Genomic DNA, 18413 nt, shown 5'->3' with positions numbered 1-18413 from the left:
CTCCCTTAGAAGAGAGAAGGGAGGGGGGCATAGAAAATGCTAAATTACCACCAGAAGAGATAAGGACAAAATTAATTGTTTGGCTGATTCCTGTCTTTATGAAAAGCTTATTTCCCTCTCGTGTTTATGGCCTTGGTGGAAAGGAAAGAGATGCTGGGTAATGCTAGCTCTGCTTTTTCATTGGCAGAATCCTTTCTGGCACAGCCAAGGTGTTGTGTGTGTGTGTTTTTTAAATGACTTCTTTGGATACATACACACAGATGCACATGCATAGGCAGATAAATAAACCTATCAAGGAAGGAAAGGTAAAAAAGCTGCATAGTGTTTTTGATAGCTTATTTTGATTAATCTTCCCATTTTAAACAATTATGAACTAATTCATAGCTATGGCTGGCCCTAGGATCCATCATCTTGAATAAATATAATTAACTAAAGGTGAGTGACAATTTCCTCCTTCCTGCTCCCAGACATAACAATTTTGCACATTCAATTTTTTTCCCCCTCCGGAGGAATACACCAAGCACATATTTGTTTGTTAAAAGAACATATGTCGAGCGTTTGTATATGCCCACAGTCACTGCTCACGAGTCAAAACAATTTAGGTAGATATATGGAAAAAAGTGGGACACGGTGGCTCAGTGGCTAAGATGCTGAGCTTGTCGATTGAAAGATCGGCAGTTCAGTGGTTCGAATTCCTAGAGCAATGTAAAGGGGTGAGCTCCCATTACTTGTCCCAGCTTCTGCCAACCTAGCAGTTCAAAAGCACGTAAAAAATGCAAGTAGAAAAATAGGGACCACCTTTGGTGGGAAGGTAACAGCGTTCCGTGCGCTTTTGGCATTTAGTCATGCCGGCCACATGACCACAGAGACGTCTTCGGACAGCACTGGGTCTTCAGCTTAGAAACGGAGATGAGCACTGCCCCCTAGAGTTGGGAACAACTAGCACATATGTGTGTGTGGGGAAACTTTACCTTTACCTTATGGAAAAAAATACAAATGAAGAAATAACACAAATGATTGATTAGAATCTTTGATGAGTCAAGGTTGAAATACTTGGAACTGATAATTTAGCAAACACACACACACACACACACACAAATACTTGCATTAACTTACGCAGTTTTAGAACAATCTGGGCTAAACTAAGGATTTATATATAGCTAAACCAGCCTTTTCTAACCTGGATGAATATTTTTAGAATTGTGGGCACAGCAGGTGGCAGTACCTACTGACTTTGGCTGACCACAAAAACAAAATAAAACCAAACCAAACCCTAAAGAAGATCAGAGCCAGAGGTGATTAGTATTTAGACAGCATCTGAGGACCAGGAAATCCCTGGATTGTAGATTACACTGAGAAGAAAAACCACACCAACAACATCCAAATCACCATCATTCTGAAAAAAGGCCTTGGCAAACCAATTATTTATTTAAAAAAAAAAATCAATCGAACTTGACTTGAGAGAGAGACTTATCTTTTAGTATCCAATTTAACTATAGCACATGATTGGGAAAAGTCTTCTCGAGACTATCAGTAATAATTTAGGACTGAAGCAACCTTTGAAGAAATATTTTCTACTTACAGTAAAACATATCCACACCCTCTAGATTTAGAAAGAATTTGATTTTAAAAAAAGTCAAAAGAAGAATTAGGTGATAAGACCTATGGGCAAAGTAAACACCTTTACATCTGAAATAAGAAAGCAAAAAAATTATTTGCTACTTTCTTTTTATTTGAGATAAAATTGCATTATATCTAAATCTACAGAGAACACTCAACAGTTTCAATGAAAAAGGCAATCTGTGGATGATTTGAAATGTGCTTATTACTTGTGTACTTGTCTAATAGGATAGTTTTACAGCAAGGAATGCTCAAAAGTGAAATAGTTAAAATTCAAAAATCTTGGAAAAGTTGGTACAAAATTTGTCTTTATGATTTCATAATAGTCATACACATTTAACACAGGAAGCCAATTCAGTATTAATAATAGTCTTACTTGATATCAATCAGTCAGCTATGTGAAATCCTGAAGATGTCTGAGTAGGCCACCTTTCCTGGAAAGAGAAAAATATATCAGTGATGTCATTACAGTAAAATTAACAAGAACCCCAACAAGAGGAAAAAAGGGCAAGCAAGTATGCATCGAAGAGTCAGAAGATTATTCTGAGTCACTATAGACTTCAGCAGGGCAGGTAGATGCTGAAAAAAATGTCATTACCGTATATCACAGCAAACCCCACAAGCCCAAAAGGCCAGGGATTGCATCCTGATGTCACAGTCCACATTTTGGGATGTTTGCATTCTTGTCGTTTGCCCCTGATGTCCAGGCTAGGTGCAGATATGATCAATTAGGATAGAAAAGTGCAATTCTTTCCAGGTCTATTCAGAAGTAGGTTTCGACTTCCCAAGAAAGGATTTGAAGGATTAATTATTAGAGATAATGTAGGAATGGTCAAAATGTGATCTTTAGTTTGAATGTTGTTTAGCTCCAGCTACCAACACCACACTTGCCTATCAAGGAGAATGTTGGGAAGTTACCAGCCTGGCAAGGAGGAGGGTTCAAGTAGAGAGTTAGTCTGGAGTCACTGTATAACTGCAAAAGGGGTAGGACCAAGTTCCTAAGGGCATCATCTACTTGTTCCCAAGAACAGGCTGCCAGACTGGGGAGACTCCTGTATTATATACAAAACACAGTCAAATGGTTAGCTTGAACTCTGCACATGTGAATCTGATTGTTTGCACCTTAAAGAGAAGGAATATAGAGTTCTGTAATACCTAAGGGCTACCCATTGCTGTGTAACACCATAATATATTGTTTCATTGTCTTTTAAAAATGTAATGTTGGAGCTAAAGGGGAAAAAGATTCTATATATTGGATTGAATTATTATTATTTATTATTGTGTGTTAAAAAAGAACAGAATACTGATGGAATGTTATAAAATCATGCATAATGCAGGAAGAAATCATTTGCTTTAATCGTGTTACTAAAAGTGAAGCTCAGTTCAGATAATAAAACTGAGCACGAGATAGTCACCATAGACTTATCTAGTTTTTTAAAATTTAAAAATAACCATTTTATTAATTTTATTAGAAGTACATGAGAATTACCTCCCCAAATTATTATTTATTTACGTATGGGGTATCATACATGGACTAGGACTATATATTAACATTTCACCTATATTAAATTAGACTTGTTTGAATATAACTCAAACAAAATGATTTTTTAAAAAACTAAATAGAAGCTAACAAATGAGCAGGTAGTGCAATATTAACTTGTGGAATTCATTGTTATAAGATGCATTGGTGACAAATTACTTAAATACCTGTGTAAAATAGAAATAGAAAAGAATGCTGATTACAAATTGGGTATTAGCCACAATAGAATTATTTTTGCTCCAAGATCATCTCCACATTCCTACATTGACTTCCTTGTGGGAATTTAAAAAAAAAAATCAAGCTTCTGGCTGGCAAGGGTTGGTCAGAAACTCCTAGAGTCTCTTTCAGCTGAATAATTCCACCAGAATTCTCTAGAAAGGGAATAAGATGTATCCTCACTTGTAACCTGCCGGGCCTCTCAGCATCACAGCAAGTGTTCAGCCTTCACATTAGCCAAAATGAGACAGCTATCCCAGATAGCAGTAGTTTTCCATTATGAAAAGAAAGAACATTCGAACTTATTTTTACAATCTGTTGGATGGATCTACTACAGGTTCCATTCATGGAAATCCACATCCTAAGCAACACCAGCATTATATTTCTAATTCAGAAAAATCACCCCCTCCTGCCCCTATCACCAGAGATAGATGGGGAGGATACAGTAATGTAAGCTCACATTTTATCCCCGTCTTCCAACCCTTTGGAGGCTCTGCTTTCTGTCCCCACATAGTCCTCACTTTGCAACCTTCTGACATTTTTTATTTAATCAAAGCAATCAGATCCTATGATTAATTATCCAGGTGGATTATTTTAATTAATAGGGATGACTTCAGGATAAAGTGGAGTAGTGAAAGGGGAAAAAACCCCACCTTTTTAAATTCTGAATTTGATTCTGCAAAGAGAAATTAAAAAGCCACCTTGCTGTTATTGCACATATCTCTTTGTTGTAAACTACAGAGCCCACACTTTTGGTCCCATGAGGGTTAATAACCTGAAAAATGTAACATACCAGAGAAACTAGAGTTCACAGATCAAAAAATGGTGGTGGTGAGGGAAGCAGCATTTTCAAGAAACAGACAAATCAGAAAGGTGAAGCCCACAGCCACTGGCAACACTGATTCCACAGAAAGGAGCAGAGAATGGGTTGGGGGAGACAAAGGGGTGTAACCATGTGCTAAGACCCTATGTAGTTTTCCTTTAACTCAGTATGTTATATGAACTCAGAGAGTGTGGCTTGTACATCCTTGTTTATGGTTTAGCAATATATGGGAATTCAACTGCTATAGCAAGTTGTGTGGGCATGGTCTGTCTAAATTTGACAGCCAATGTTTTCAACTGCTCTCAGCTATAAACAGCCTACAAGTCAGTAAGACTCTTGTCACTTGCATCACCAGAGTCAGGGCATGAGACACGGGACTACAGGTATATGTAATAAATGTCTTGCTGGTGTTATTTGAGATGGACCCGAATCCCCATCTGTCATACTGGGTTTCCCAAGAAAACAAAGATTGAATTGATCTCTGATAAATTGCAGAGACCTCTTCACTGAGCGAGGCAAAAAATATTTCAGTTCCCACCAATATTAGTATCTCTGCCGCAAGTTTGGAGCTTTTGAAAAGCCAGTTTTTTGGTTTTTTTTTAGCCTTGTGTTGGTGTATCTTCCTGAGCCTTCTATACCCATTATTTAATAGAGACATTAGACCAGGGCTCTCCAACCATGGCAACTTTAAACCTGGAGGAAGTTGAAGTCCACCAGGCTTAAAGTTGCCAAGGTTGGAGACCCCTGCATTAGACAGTAGAGAGCTGGCCATAATGAACCAGCTGGTTCTGACAGGTTCTGGAGAACCGGTAGCAGAAATTTTGAGCAGTTCGGAGAACCAGCAAATACCACCTCTGGCTGGCCCCTGAGTGGGGTGGGAATGCAGATTTTGCAATATCCTTCCCCCAGGAGTGGGGAGGGAATGGGGATTTTGCAGTATCCTTCCCCTGCCACGCCCACCACGCCCACCAAGCCACGCCCACAGAACCGGTAGTAAAAAAATTTAATATCACCACTGGTGCATATCGTTAGGAAACTTGGAGAATGCGCAGCCTCTCCTTGAATTGACGCTGCCTGATAAAATCGCCAAGTCGACCCTTTTCCATTTAGTGTACAGAGCTGGTTCAAAGAAAAAATGATCGTTTCTCGCTTTCCGCTGGAAGCGGTCAGCGCAAAAGCTTCATTCTTTTCCGGCTAAACTAAAACTAAACCCCCAGAGCAGACCCAATAAAACCTCTTCTGTTTTAATTCCTGGAGAACGGTGGCTGCTATCCTAGGCTGCGAATGAGAAGGTCTCCGCAGCACCTTAAGATTGGCTAGGGACGGGGTGGGTGCAGTGGTGAAATCCAATTTTTTTACTACCGGTTCTGTGGGCGTGGCTTGGTGGGCGTGGTGTAGTTGGGTGGGCGTGGTGTAGCTTGGTGGGCGTGGCAGGGGAAGGATATTGCAAAATCTCCGTTCCCACCCCACTCTGGGGCCAGCCAGAGGTGGTATTTGCTGGTTCTCCGAACTACTCAAAATTTCCGCTACCGGTTCTCCAGAACCTGTCAGAACCTGCTAGATTTCACCCCTGGGTGGATAGATGGGAATCGCCTTTCATTTTAATTCCAGTGCCGACTCGTAATCGGGACTGGGGGGAGGGGACGACCCCCGAAACGCGTCAATGGGGCAACAGCTCTTGCCTGGGGAGGGGAAGGGGGGTCTCGGCCGGAGGGGCGAGGGGCGGGGAGCGAACGGACAGGTGGGGAGGGGATTTGCAAGACTTGCCTGGCCTGTCAGCCCGGAGGGGAGGGGGAGGGAAAGGAGGAGCCACCCCGCAGTAGCGGCTTGCAGAAGAGGGGGGCAGCGGCGCGCCCAGGCAATCGGGCAGGTGTGTGTGCCGAGGAAGGGGCTGGAGCAGCGCCGCACGCCCAACGACGTCGCACCGGGAAGGTAGAGCCGTGCGGGGGCCGAAGTGGCAGCAAGGCTCCAAGGAAGCCGGCATGCAGAAGCCCATGGAGAAATCCCAAAACTTCCGCATCGACGCCCTCCTGGCCGAGGAGCCGGCCCGGCCGGTGTCCAGCGTCTCCCCGGAGAGCTCAGCCGGGAGTCCCGGCGCCTGCCTGCGGACCGAGACGCCCTCTCCCTGCGCGCCGCCGGGCTTGGTCCCTCTGCCCGCCGCCGCCTTCATCCCGAAGCCCGGCTTGCTGAACCTGCCTCCGCCGGCGCTCGGCGGCTTGCCAGCCATCTACCCGCCCCCGCTTTACCCCATCCCAGCTCTGGCAGGCCAGCACTCCGCCTTCGCCTACCCCGCCGCTTTCCCCCCGCTGTCGCAGCCGGGAGTCGAACCTCTGAAGGCGGCCGTGGGGGTCGGTTCCTTCCCGCTGGAGCACTGGATTCGAGCCGGGATCATGGCGCCCCGTTTCCCGGATTTCCACGGTAAGAACCCAGGCTGACCGTCCTGAAGGGAGTCAAAGGACGCAAAGCAGGGGAGCGTTAGACACCGATGAGTCCCGAAGGGAGCGCGTTCTTAGCCTGCCTCGGGGTAGCTTTGTTCTGCTGAGACCCTGGCTATATTGCTGCTCGCTCCTGGGGTTAAAACCATCCCTGCAGAGCCAAGGGGGCCAGGAGAGCCCGGGAGGGGAAGGCTGACGTCTCCAGAGCCAACTGAAGGGGGAACGAAGGCCAACAGGTTTTGAACAGCGGTGGGAAGTAGCTTTGGCTCAGCCTTGAGTTCCCAAGGCCAGTGGCCACGGTCCGATTGTCTCATCCCCCGCTGCTTATTAGAGGAAGGGGAGGAGGTGGCTTCCTCGGGGAATCGAACTTCGAATTCGAATCTTCGAACTGCTCGCTGCAGGAATTCTCCGAATCTTGCAATCCTCGAGAGGCTCCCGAGTGTTTTCACCCGGAGGGGGTGTGTTGGGGAGAAGGGGCGGGAGCAGGGGTGAAATCCAGCAGGTTCTGACAGGTTCTGGAGAACCGGTAGCGGGAATTTTGAGCAGTTCAGAGAACCAGCAAATACCACTTCTGGCTGGCCCCAGAGTAGGGTGGGAATGGAGAATTTGCAACATCTTTCCCCCAAGAGTGGGGAGGGAATGGGGATTTTGCAGTATCCTTCCCCAGCCATGCCTACCAAGCCACACCACGCCCACCAAGCCACACCCACAGAACCGGTAGTAAAAAAATTTGGATTTCACTACTGGGCGGGAGGGATAGAAACTCGGTTTCTTTCGGGTGTTTGCTTCTATGGAAAACGGATTTGCTCACCAGGGGATCGGTGACAAGTTCGCCGAGAGACACTGCTCAACCCGCCCGCTTCTTTGACCCCTCCCCACCCCCAGGGTTCTCTCAGCATCGCGCTGACGAGCCCTAAATGTTTCTGTCGTGATCTTCCAGCTTGTTGAACTTGGAGTTTCCCTCTCCTGCACGTGAATTGTAGACCCACAAATCTGGAAGTGCCGCCGAGTTGGATAACTGAGGTCATTCGCGCACTGCATTTTGTTCCGGACAGGTTTGTCTGTGATGCGAAGGCTGCCTTTTGAAGGGGGGAGACCTAACCCGGGACACTCAGAAATCGAAACACACAAACCCGGGGGATTATCTCGCATGTTGACTTCACTGGTACCGCCGGTGGGCTCTTCGGGCCACACAGTATAACAAACAACCCCTGTCACGTCTAACGGAGCTAATGTGAAGAAACTTCTGCGCCGGCTTTAGAAGAAAAAATAATAATAATAACCCCTTCGGTTGCCTCCTCCAGCGTGGGGGCTGGCCGGGAGGGGGCGACTCTCCCTCCCTTGCAACTCTTCCAGCAGAGCAGTTTGTAGGTTCTGGGTTTTTCTGCCTGGAGAGAGGTTTGGATTGGGGTGGGTTTCCAAGACCCCTTTCCGCGCCCCGGTGGTTATGAGCGGTTGGTCTCCGGAAGCAGCTCCTGCTCTAGGTACTATTAGTTTCCCCAACCACAGAAATCAAAGCTCCCAGGACGGATTTTAGCTCGACCTGTAATATGGCCTGTCAGTTCCGATTCGCTCATTCCCAGCCCAGACGTAAGGATAACTTTACATCTATTGTTGGTGAGATCCAGGCCCATCGCCGATCTGGAATGTTAACAAGTCCAAAAAGGGGCTTGTGAAGCGGGCCATTGTTTCCCTGGCCTTAAGAATGCTAATTGGAAGGAAAGACAGGAGAGAGATCCTGGCAGCGCAATAGGTACATACACACGACCGGTAAATGTTCCTGGGTAAATATGCCCATCCGACCTTCCAGAAACCTGCACTACAGTTCCCTTCATCCCCAACCAGCACGGCCAATTTATCACACCGGCTTGAAGGAGGCTGGGCCAAGATGGACACGAGACTCGAGTAATCAGACCCGTTTCGGAGACAGGACGGGACTCGGCGCGGTTTAAGGCCCCGGTTTCGTCGGGCCATTCATTCATTCATTCATTTATTATTATTTATTTATTTTGATTGATTGATTGATTGATATATTTATATGCCGCCCTTCTCTGGAGACTCAGGGCGGCTTACAATGCATTAAGCAATAGCCTTCATACTTTTGTATATACCTGCTTAGTAGGGCTTTTGCCCCCCCCCCCCAGCGGTGTTCTTTTTATACAGCTTATTACCCCCACAAACCGGGTCCACATTTTACCTACCTCGGAAGGATGGAAGGCTGAGTCAACCTTGAGCCTGGTGAGAATTGAACTCGCAGTAATTGCAGGCAGCTGGCAGCTAAATACTATTTTAACAGTAGTTTAGTCCACTGCACCCACCAGGCTCCTTTCTGAGTTCGGCTCAGAAAGGGGTGGGGTGGGGTAGGGTGGAAAGCTCTTTGGTTACTTTGGGAGATTTAATTCGCTTGTTTCCAGCACAGTTGCCGAACCTGGTTTAATCACGTCCCATTAAACTGCTTTGCTCTCGCTTAGAATAACCGCGCAGTTTAGCAGCAAGTGTGAACCCCCCGCATTGATTTATTCAACATTGTTTAATGAAAGGGAGGGGTAAAGCGATGTAGAGACCGAACCCCGGATCGTATTTAGTTATATATAATCCTGGTTCAGCGTGACACGGGAGACGGCAGAGGCGACCTGCTGGAGGCTGGCCTAACTAAGGCATCCACCTGGGAACCGAGCGAGAGCCGAGCCAGACGGCCGCCCGCCCTGCTGTCCCGAAGGAAGCTTTTCCCACATCAATCACCCGACCCGAGGCAGGGGAAGTTGTAAAAGGTTTTGAACTTTAATCCTCCCAAGGCCTCACGGTGCTTGGGTCAAAGCGGGCGGTGTGTGTTTGTGTGTGTCTGTTCAGTTAATTTGTTACCAGTTTGAGGAGAAGGGGACGTCGTCTGGAAACATCCCAAACCCTGGCAGATACCCTTTGGAGGCTTCTGCGCCTCTTCCTTTCCCACTCGTCCGGTTCCTCTCCTCGGGGCAGCTGGTTCTTGCCCTAGTTGTCGCGGGGGGGGGGGGGAGGTAGCACTGAAACAACTAAATGAAAAGAGGGGAAAATTTGGAATTTATTTATTTATTTATTTATTTATTTATTTATTTATTGGTTCAATTTATATGCCGCCCTTTTCCGGAGACTCAGGGTGGCTTACAATGCGTTAAGCAATAGCTTTCATACTTTTGTATATACCTGCTTAGTAGGGCTTTCACCCCCCCCCCACAAGCGGTGTTCTTTTTTATACAAAGTCAGCTTATTGCCCCCACAAACAGGTCCTCATTTTACCTACCTCGAAAGGATGGAAGGCTGAGTCAACCTTGAGCCTGGTGAGATTTGAACTTGCAGTAATTGCAGGCAGCTGGTGCTACTTAACAGCACTTTAGTCTGCTGCGCCACCAAGTCTAATAGGAAGGAATTTAGATTCCTTCTACCGGTAGGAGGGATTTCTGAAACCTTAAGTTGTCCCGTTGGTCAAAATTTAGAATGCCCCCCCCACGCTGAAAATAGAAGCCTTCCTTACTGCTAAATTATGTAGAGTGGTGGTGGTGGATGGTTTATTGGCAGAACTTCGGGGAAAATTGTGGCAGATGGGCCACCAATCATATCCGAGTCCAAATTATTCAGTCAGAGTGTATCCAACGTTCCTCCCATCCCGCCTCAATAACACAGCTGTGGGAAGACGGGAGTGAACTTTTTCCTTCAATCTGTCACATGGAGCAATTTCTTGTGATCGGAATGCTTCCATTCTCTGTGTATATGTGGGCGTGGCATTTGTTGTAGAAATCCAGATTTTTTTTTTTTATTCACACACACACACACACACACACGAATAACAACTAGGGGAACTAGAAAAGTTTTCAAACCTGCTCACTTTTGGTAGCTGCTTCGCTGTCCACAGGCACTGCTGTAAAAGAATCCCATTATATGCAGCATATTGGTTGGGAGGGAACGTGCTGAGAAACGCATCTGGAACCTAAGCAAAATCATCCTAAACCCAATTTGCAAGCGGCTGCAAGCTCGAAAATGTAGTTAAAGTACCCATTGTAAAAACGTACTCATATGTGTCACTTGCCCTGTCTTGCATGTCTGTATCTCTCCATCCATCCAATCTATGTAGTTTGTTTGATAATAAGAATCCAAATGGAACGCTTCCGGGTTTGTCTGCCACCGGCGAAGACGGTCGCTTTTGAAGGACCGCCAGCCCAGCCGTCTGTAGAGCCGCTCCGAGTGAGGGGAGCGGCTTGAAAACTCCTAAATCCTGAGGATTCGTGGAGAAGAGGGAAGCAAGAGGCAGGTCGAGCCCCTGTGAGCCCCCAGAAGTTTGCTACTGGGGAGGAAACGGGCGCGGCTCCCTTTCAACTTGCGGAGACTCCGGACGGCGTGGGACGACTCTGCTTGTCAGAGCAAGCCGGCTGCAGCAAACATTCAAATCGATGAAAAATAATTTTACTACAAAACAACCTCAACCCCCAAACCAAGAAACTGCAAGTAACTTTTTGTTTCTGAACTTTTGATTTGGGAAAAGGCTAGAGTGAGCGGAACGGCTTGAAAAAAAAAAAAAAAAATGGCGCCGTTCCAGCGTTAACGAGCTGAAAGGGAGAGTGATCTTGCAAAGCTATTTGAACAAGCTACATTGTAGCATTGCTTGTAGCAAGTGAACAGAGAAGAGTGGAAGAAAAAATTCCTTTTAACATAAACCTGAGCTTGCTTCAGCTTACTTAACTTCTAATTTGGTTAAATCTGGGGGACTTTTTCAAAGGACTTTGTGGAGGAGCAAAGGAAAAAAGACTTCCTTTTTTTAGAAAAGTTAATTTACGTGGCAGAATGGCTTCAAAGAAACAGGAAGGAAAGGCTGTAGGGGAGGGATCTCCCACTCATAAGCCGGAACAGCAGCCCCCTCCCAGCCAGCAGGGTGAGGGAAAGGACTTTGATGTTCAAAATTTGAAGGACTTTATTACCCAGGCTCTGGATGATAAATTTCAAAAATCACAACAGGAAATGAAGAAAGAAATTAATGAATTCAAAGAGGCAATGAAAGAGAATTATGACAAGGTGTCTGACAAATTGACAAATGTGGTTTCTGATCTGGCAGAAACCATCAGCAAAGTGGATTCCAAACTGGAAGAATTTAAATCAGAAGTAAATGTTAAAATGAAGGATACTGATTCTAAAATTGTTGATGTGGATAATAAAGTGCAGAGAGTTGAAAATGAGATTACAATGTTACAGTTTCGATCCATGGAATTTGCTATTAGGCTTCGAGGAATAAAAGAAAATGATAGGCAAGATTTGAGACAGATTTGTTCAGATGCCTTGGCTGTATTGTTAAAAATTGATCCAGCAGACGTGGTCTATAAAATAGATAAAATTTATAGAGTAAATTCATGGGTGGCTAGACAAAGAAAATTACCCAGAGATGTGGTGATATATTTTACAGACAGAAGAATAAGAAATGATATTTTGCAAAGATCCTTTCTTTCCTCTGTGCAAGTGGAGGGAGCTCAAATTGGAGTCTATAAGGAACTGCCACCTAAGATGTTAAAAGATCGAAAAGAATATAGGTTTCTAGTGAATGAATTGCAAAAACAAGAAATACCATTCCGGTGGGATGCCCCAACTGGTATAATTCTGAAATACAATGGAGAAGGACACCGATTGAATACTTTTCAGAAGGCGGAATATTTTTACTATAATATTCTTAAAGAAAGATCATCATCCCCACGTACATCTACAATGCTGGAGATAAAAAGCGATAAGGAAAAGCAATTTCAGCATGAGCGGGAACAACAGTCCAAGCAGATGGAATTAGTGGAAATGCAGGGAGCTGTAGGAGGAGGAGGCCTTATGGAGGAATCCCTGCTAGAATCTTCACCAATTTTGTCAACAAGAGATGTTGCTTTGGATCCAGCTCGGATACCTGAAGTTAAGGACCAACGTATAACTCGCGCAGTCTCCAAGCAAATAAAAGAAAAACAACAACAAGCAAGCCAACATAAAGGGGGAGCCAAAAGCACCACACAAAGTGAAGCTATGGGGGGAGCAAAGCCGAAGACCTCAGAAGAAGCGAGGCAAGGCAGCTCATCGCTTCAGAAAGGTCAAGATGACAATTAGGCTTTTATCTTGGAATGTTAACGGATTAAACTCACCACAAAAAAGGAACAAGTTATTTACATATCTGAGACAATTTAATAATGACATAATTTGTCTACAAGAAACTCATATTCGAACTCAAGATCACAAATACCTGATAAACTCTAAATTAGGAACACATTTTATAGCTTCAAACTCGGAAAAAAAGAATGGTGTGGTTATTTATGTAAATAAAAGATTGTCTGCTAAAATTATAGAAGCAGATGAAGGTGGTAGGTTTATTGCAATTGAATTGTATACAGCAATTGGCCAAATTCTTTTGATTGGAATTTATGCTCCGAACCAACAACAGGATCATTTTTATAAGACTTTACATAATAAAATATTGCAATGGGATTATAGATCTATTTTAATAATGGGAGATTGGAATGGAGTAATTGATTCTAAATTAGATAAAAAGAGTTTGGCGAAAGTAAGGATCAGACTACCACAGACTTTTTTTGATATGAAAGAAGATTTGGAATTAAAAGATATCTGGAGAATTTACAACCCAAAAGAATTGGACTATACTTTTTTCTCTGACAGACATAGATCTTTTTCCAGGATTGACTTTATCTTGTTATCAGATGATTTACTTGTTAAAACAAAAAGAACAAAGATATTTCCAAGAACTTTAACTGATCATAGTTCTGTATGGATAGAAATTGAGATGGGAAAAACTGAGAGAAGGTCATGGAGATTAAATGAAAATTTGTTTAGATATGAAAAAAATATAACAGAACTTAAAAAACAGATGAAAGAATTTTTTGAGATGAACTTGAATAAGGGTACCCCAATCGAAATTGTATGGGATGCGAGTAAAGCGTATATGAGAGGGGTACTCATTTATATGAATTCTAAACATAAACAGAATCGACAAAAGAAAAGACTTGAATTGGAAGTAGAAATAAAGAATAAGGAACAGCTACTCATTAAAAACCCAACAGATGAAAGAATATCTGGTGCTATAAAACTTTTGAAAGATCAATTTCAAATGCTCTTGGCGGAGCAAGCTGCAACAAATTTACAATATGCGAAGCATAATACGTTTTGTAATGCTAATAAACCGGGAAGATGGTTGGCCTATACCCTAAGGAAGAAGCAGAGTATACGGACTATTGAGAGTATTGACATTGGAGGGAAAGAAATTTCTCAACAAAAATTGATTAAAGAAGTCTTTGTAGAATATTATACTAAATTATATGCCAAAGATGATATACAGAATGGACTTATAGAAAAATATCTAGAAGAGAAAAGAGTCTCAAAAATTACTAGTCAACAAAAAGAAAGAATGAACTATCCTATAACAGTTGAGGAAATAATTGCAGCAATTAAACAATTGAAAACAGCTAAAGCTCCTGGAACAGATGGATTGACTGCAGTGTATTATAAAACTTTACAAGCAGAAATGGTGGAACAACTTAGAGACTTATTTTGCAATATACAACAAGGGGGTAAAATACCCCCATCATGGAAATCAGCATATATTACTTTGATACCAAAAGAACATGTAGGTCCTAAAAAACCGGAAAATTATAGACCAATATCTCTTTTAAATAATGACTATAAAATTTACGCAAAAGTATTAGCCAACAGATTGATGCCAGTAATTCAAGAGGTGATTCATGATGATCAAGCGGGATTTATCGAGGGCAGATATATGAAGGATAATGTAAGGCAAGTAATAAATTTACTGGAATATCTTGAGAAGAATAAACAGATCCCTGCAGTGCTGGTTTTTTTGGATGCAGAGAAGGCCTTTGATAGAGTGGATTGGAATTTTCTAGTAAAAACTTTGAAAAAGATGGACTTTGGGGACCAATTTATACAGGCGATCTCGGCAATTTATCAAGAGCAAAAGGCACAGATTATTATTAATGGAAGTTTGACAACAGAGTTTAAAATTGAAAAAGGAACAAGACAGGGATGTCCGTTGTCCCCACTTTTATTTATCTTAACACTAGAAGTCTTGTTAAATACAATACGGGACTCTAATATCTTGAAAGGTATAAAGATTAGGCAAGAGGATTACAGAATAAAGGCATTTGCAGATGATCTGGTTGTTACCCTATCACAACCAATGGAATCAATAATCTTGATGAAGGACATTATACAAGATTATGGTAAAGTTTCAGGTTTCAGATTGAATCCAAAAAAGACTAAAATGATAGTTAAAAACATGACACAAGATCGCAAACATGAGCTTGAAAGGAGGGCAGGTTTTGAGATTGTACCTAAGGTAAAATATCTAGGAGTTCAGGTTGCAGAATCAAACATGAAATTGTTTCAAAATAATTATGAGGTGTTGTGGCGAGAGGTGCAGAAAGATATGGAGACTTGGAAAAAACTGCAGCTGTCTCTACTTGGAAGAATAGCAGCAGTTAAGATGAATATTTTGCCAAGATTTCTTTTTTTGTTTCAAATGATTCCGGTGCTCAAAAGTGATAAACAATTGAAAGTTTGGCAATTTGGAGTGAATAAGTTTGTCTGGAACGAGAAGAAGCCGAGAGTGAAATTGAAAATTATGCAAGATGTTCCAGAAAGAGGAGGTCTTAAACTTCCAAACCTACAGTTATATTATGATGCAGCAGCTTTAACTTTAACAAGTGATTGGTTTGGAAGTAAAAAGGCTGGAATATTGAATGCAGAAAGTTTTGATCTTGAATTTGGATGGCACGCTTACTTATTTTATGATGACAAAGTTGATAAAATATTTAAAAGTCATATACTTAGAGACTCTTTGATGAGAGTTTGGAAGAAGCACCGACTCAAATGGGATTATAAAATACCGCTATGGTTGGATCTTGGTCATACTTTGTGGAATACAAATATAATGTCACTCGGGGGGTTTTTATACAAAGAGGTTCTTTTTACAGATGCGGGCAGATGGCAGTTGAAGAATTTGCAGACACTGTTGGACGAAGGGATTAATTTAACTTGGTTACAATATAATCAATTACAATTGAGATGGAAAGAGGACCAAAAAATTGGTATTATGTTGCATGAGGAAGAATTGGTTAGACATATAAGAGAGAAAGGTCCAATGCATATTAAAAGGCTTTATAATGTTTTGCTAGAAAGGGATTCAGAAACTGAATTAGTTAAAGACTGTATGATTAAGTGGGCACAAAATTTTGAAGAACCAGTGAAGTTGGAAACATGGGAAAAAATTTGGGTCCAGAATGTTAAATTTACACAGTCGCAGAATTTGAGGGAAAATTTTTACAAAATGTTTTATAGATGGCATCTAGACCCTAAGAAATTGTCGTGTATGTATCCTAATGTTCAGCCAAAATGTTGGAGGTGTGATTGTACAGATGCTACATATTTTCATATTTGGTGGACCTGTAAGAAAGTTAAGGCTTTTTGGATAAAAATTTGGTGGGTTATGCAGAATGTTTTGAAGAAAAAAATTCAATTTTCTCCACAATTGTTTTTATTGGGTATAGCTAAGGGTTTTACAGTGGATGAAACAAAGTTGATTTTGTATATGATTACAGCAGCGAGATTGTTGATAGGTAAATATTGGAAAAATGCAGCTTTGCCCACCGTTCAAGAATGGACTTTGAAGATGGCCAGTTTCGCTGAGATGGCGAAGATTTCAGCATATTTAAAAGACCGCTCACAAGAGACTTATGAATGTGAATGGAAAAAATGGATAGATTATGTGCAGAACAAATATCAAACTAGGAAGTATCAAATAGCTTTTTATTGATAGTATTATATTACATTAAGATAGAAATATTTGAACTATGTGAAGATGAAAAATGATATGGGGGTTGGGGGGGTTTAAAGTTCAAGGGGTTTTTTTTTATATAAAGAGGATAATGATGGGGAATACTCTATGGAAGTCCGGGGGGGAGGGGAGGGATAGGGGGGGTTAGGGAGGATGGGATGGGGAGTTTGGGGTGGGTTAGGGGGGTGAAAACGGGGTGAAAATGTAATTGTAAAACTTTTACAATAAAAAAAAAAAAAAAAAAAAAAAAAAAAGAATCCAAATGGAACAATCGTGGAGGTTTATTTTAAAAACTGAATCATTTTCCCTTCCAACATTCCCCTGGCTAAAATAAGCATTAAATGTTTTTCATTCTCAGATACTTCAATTTAACACATTTAATAGTTCAGCAGCAACCCATTTGTAATAGGAGCCTGAGTGGCGTAGGAGGCTAATGCCTCCTACTAAGGCAGCATTTAACATCCAGCTGCCTGCAATTACTGCGAGTTCAATTTTCACCAGGCTCAAGGTCGACTCAGCCTTCCATCCTTTCTAAGGTAGGTGAAATGAGGACCCAGATTGTGGGGGCAATAAGCTGACTTTGTATAAAAATATACAAAAGTATGAAGGTTATTGCTTAACGCATTGAAAGCCGCCCTGAGTCTCCGGAGAAGGGCAGCATATAAAAATAAAAAATAAAATAAATAAAAAATAAATGGTCACAATGACCCATACTGAAGTCACTTTTTTAAAAAAAACTGAGCAGTTTCTGCCATTTACTGTAAAAAGAAAGATGTTTTAATTTTCGGAACTGAGTTATGTTGATGCTCTGCTATCATTAATATATTTCCCGCCGCCAGACTCTTCAGAGCCCGTCCCCAATCTAGACTACAATGCCATCATCTTCCCTCACAGAAGTTGTATTCCAACAGACCAGAAAAGTGGGAGGTTAAGGAAAATTGTTCCGCGTTATAATTTTAAAATATAATAATTTGGACCAATGATACAGGAAGTGGCCCAAGATTTCTATTTGCGGCTAGCCTTTGAGCCCTCGCTGTTGTTTCGCCCTTTCTTGACATTGGCTGGGCTGCTTTTATTTCTGTAAAGTTTCTGACAAATTCCGACGAATGATCATCTTTACCCTTCACCTCGCGTTTTCCTGAAGGAGGAGAGGATGCAAGTGGACCAAGAAGCCCTACGCAGACTCTCCCCTCCTTCTGCAACGCGACCGAATCCATGAAATGAGCAAAAGATCTCCTCCTGTCTCGCGCCACCGAAGGGATTTCCTTGAAAGTCCTCGTCCTCACGTGCGGTCAGGAGTCCCAGCTGCAGGGGGGCGGGAGGGCAACCCTCGGCGTAGCTCTTCAAACGTCTGAATCGCTCTTTAGGGAAAAGGCCCTCTCCCATTCCATCAAATCTATTTCCGAGTAAAGCTCCAGAGCTCAATTGGTTTTCCGGGGTCGCGGATTGTTAAAAGTTAAAAAAGGGAGGGGGGGACGGCCACGGTCACACAGTTACGTTTATAAGACGCTTTTATAAAAGAACCGGGAATATCCGGAAGAAGAAAAGTTCTGAACTCAGCCTCGGAAAAGAGCTGGGCTTGCTGACTTCTTAGACCAAAGAAAAAGTTGGTACCATCCAGTGGTGGGTTTCAAAAATTTTTACTACCGGTTCTGTGGGTGTGGCTTGGGGGCCGTGGCATGGCTTGGGAGGCATGGCAGGGGAAGGTTACTGCAAAATCCCCCGATCAGCTGGGACTCGGGAGGCAGAGAATAGATGCCGGAGGGGCCAGTCAGAAGTGGTATTTACCGGTTTGTTTGTTTGTTTATTGATTCGATTTATATGCCGCCCTTTTCCGGAGACTCAGGGCAGTTTACAATGCATTAAGGAATAGCCTTCATACTTTTGTATATACCTGCTTAGTAGGGCTTTCGCTCCCCCTCCTAA

The 18413-nt window shown here is 42.7% G+C and overlaps 1 protein-coding gene across 2 annotated transcripts in view; it reads left to right on the top strand.

Annotated features, from left to right (window-relative positions):
• The first annotated feature begins 6181 nt into the window (after window positions 1–6181).
• Window positions 6182–18413, top strand: part of LOC117675349 (uncharacterized) — a 29328-nt gene continuing 17096 nt past the window's right edge. Inside the window, exons 1-2 of one of the 2 annotated variants that reach the window (XM_087881638.1) lie at window positions 6182–6244; window positions 6314–6617. In XM_087881638.1, the coding sequence (XP_087737764.1) occupies window positions 6182–6244; window positions 6314–6617 (367 nt within the window). Of the gene's footprint in view, window positions 6618–18413 lie in introns of both variants that reach the window. The other variant, XM_034433885.2, reaches the window with a different exon arrangement.

Source organism: Pantherophis guttatus, chromosome 1, assembly GCF_059756535.1.
Source record: "Pantherophis guttatus breed Tessera chromosome 1, ASM5975653v1, whole genome shotgun sequence".
In the NCBI taxonomy this organism is placed as follows: domain Eukaryota; kingdom Metazoa; phylum Chordata; class Lepidosauria; order Squamata; family Colubridae; genus Pantherophis; species Pantherophis guttatus.
Note: the sequence above shows the minus strand (reverse complement) of the source record. Positions and strands in the feature narration are given on the sequence as shown.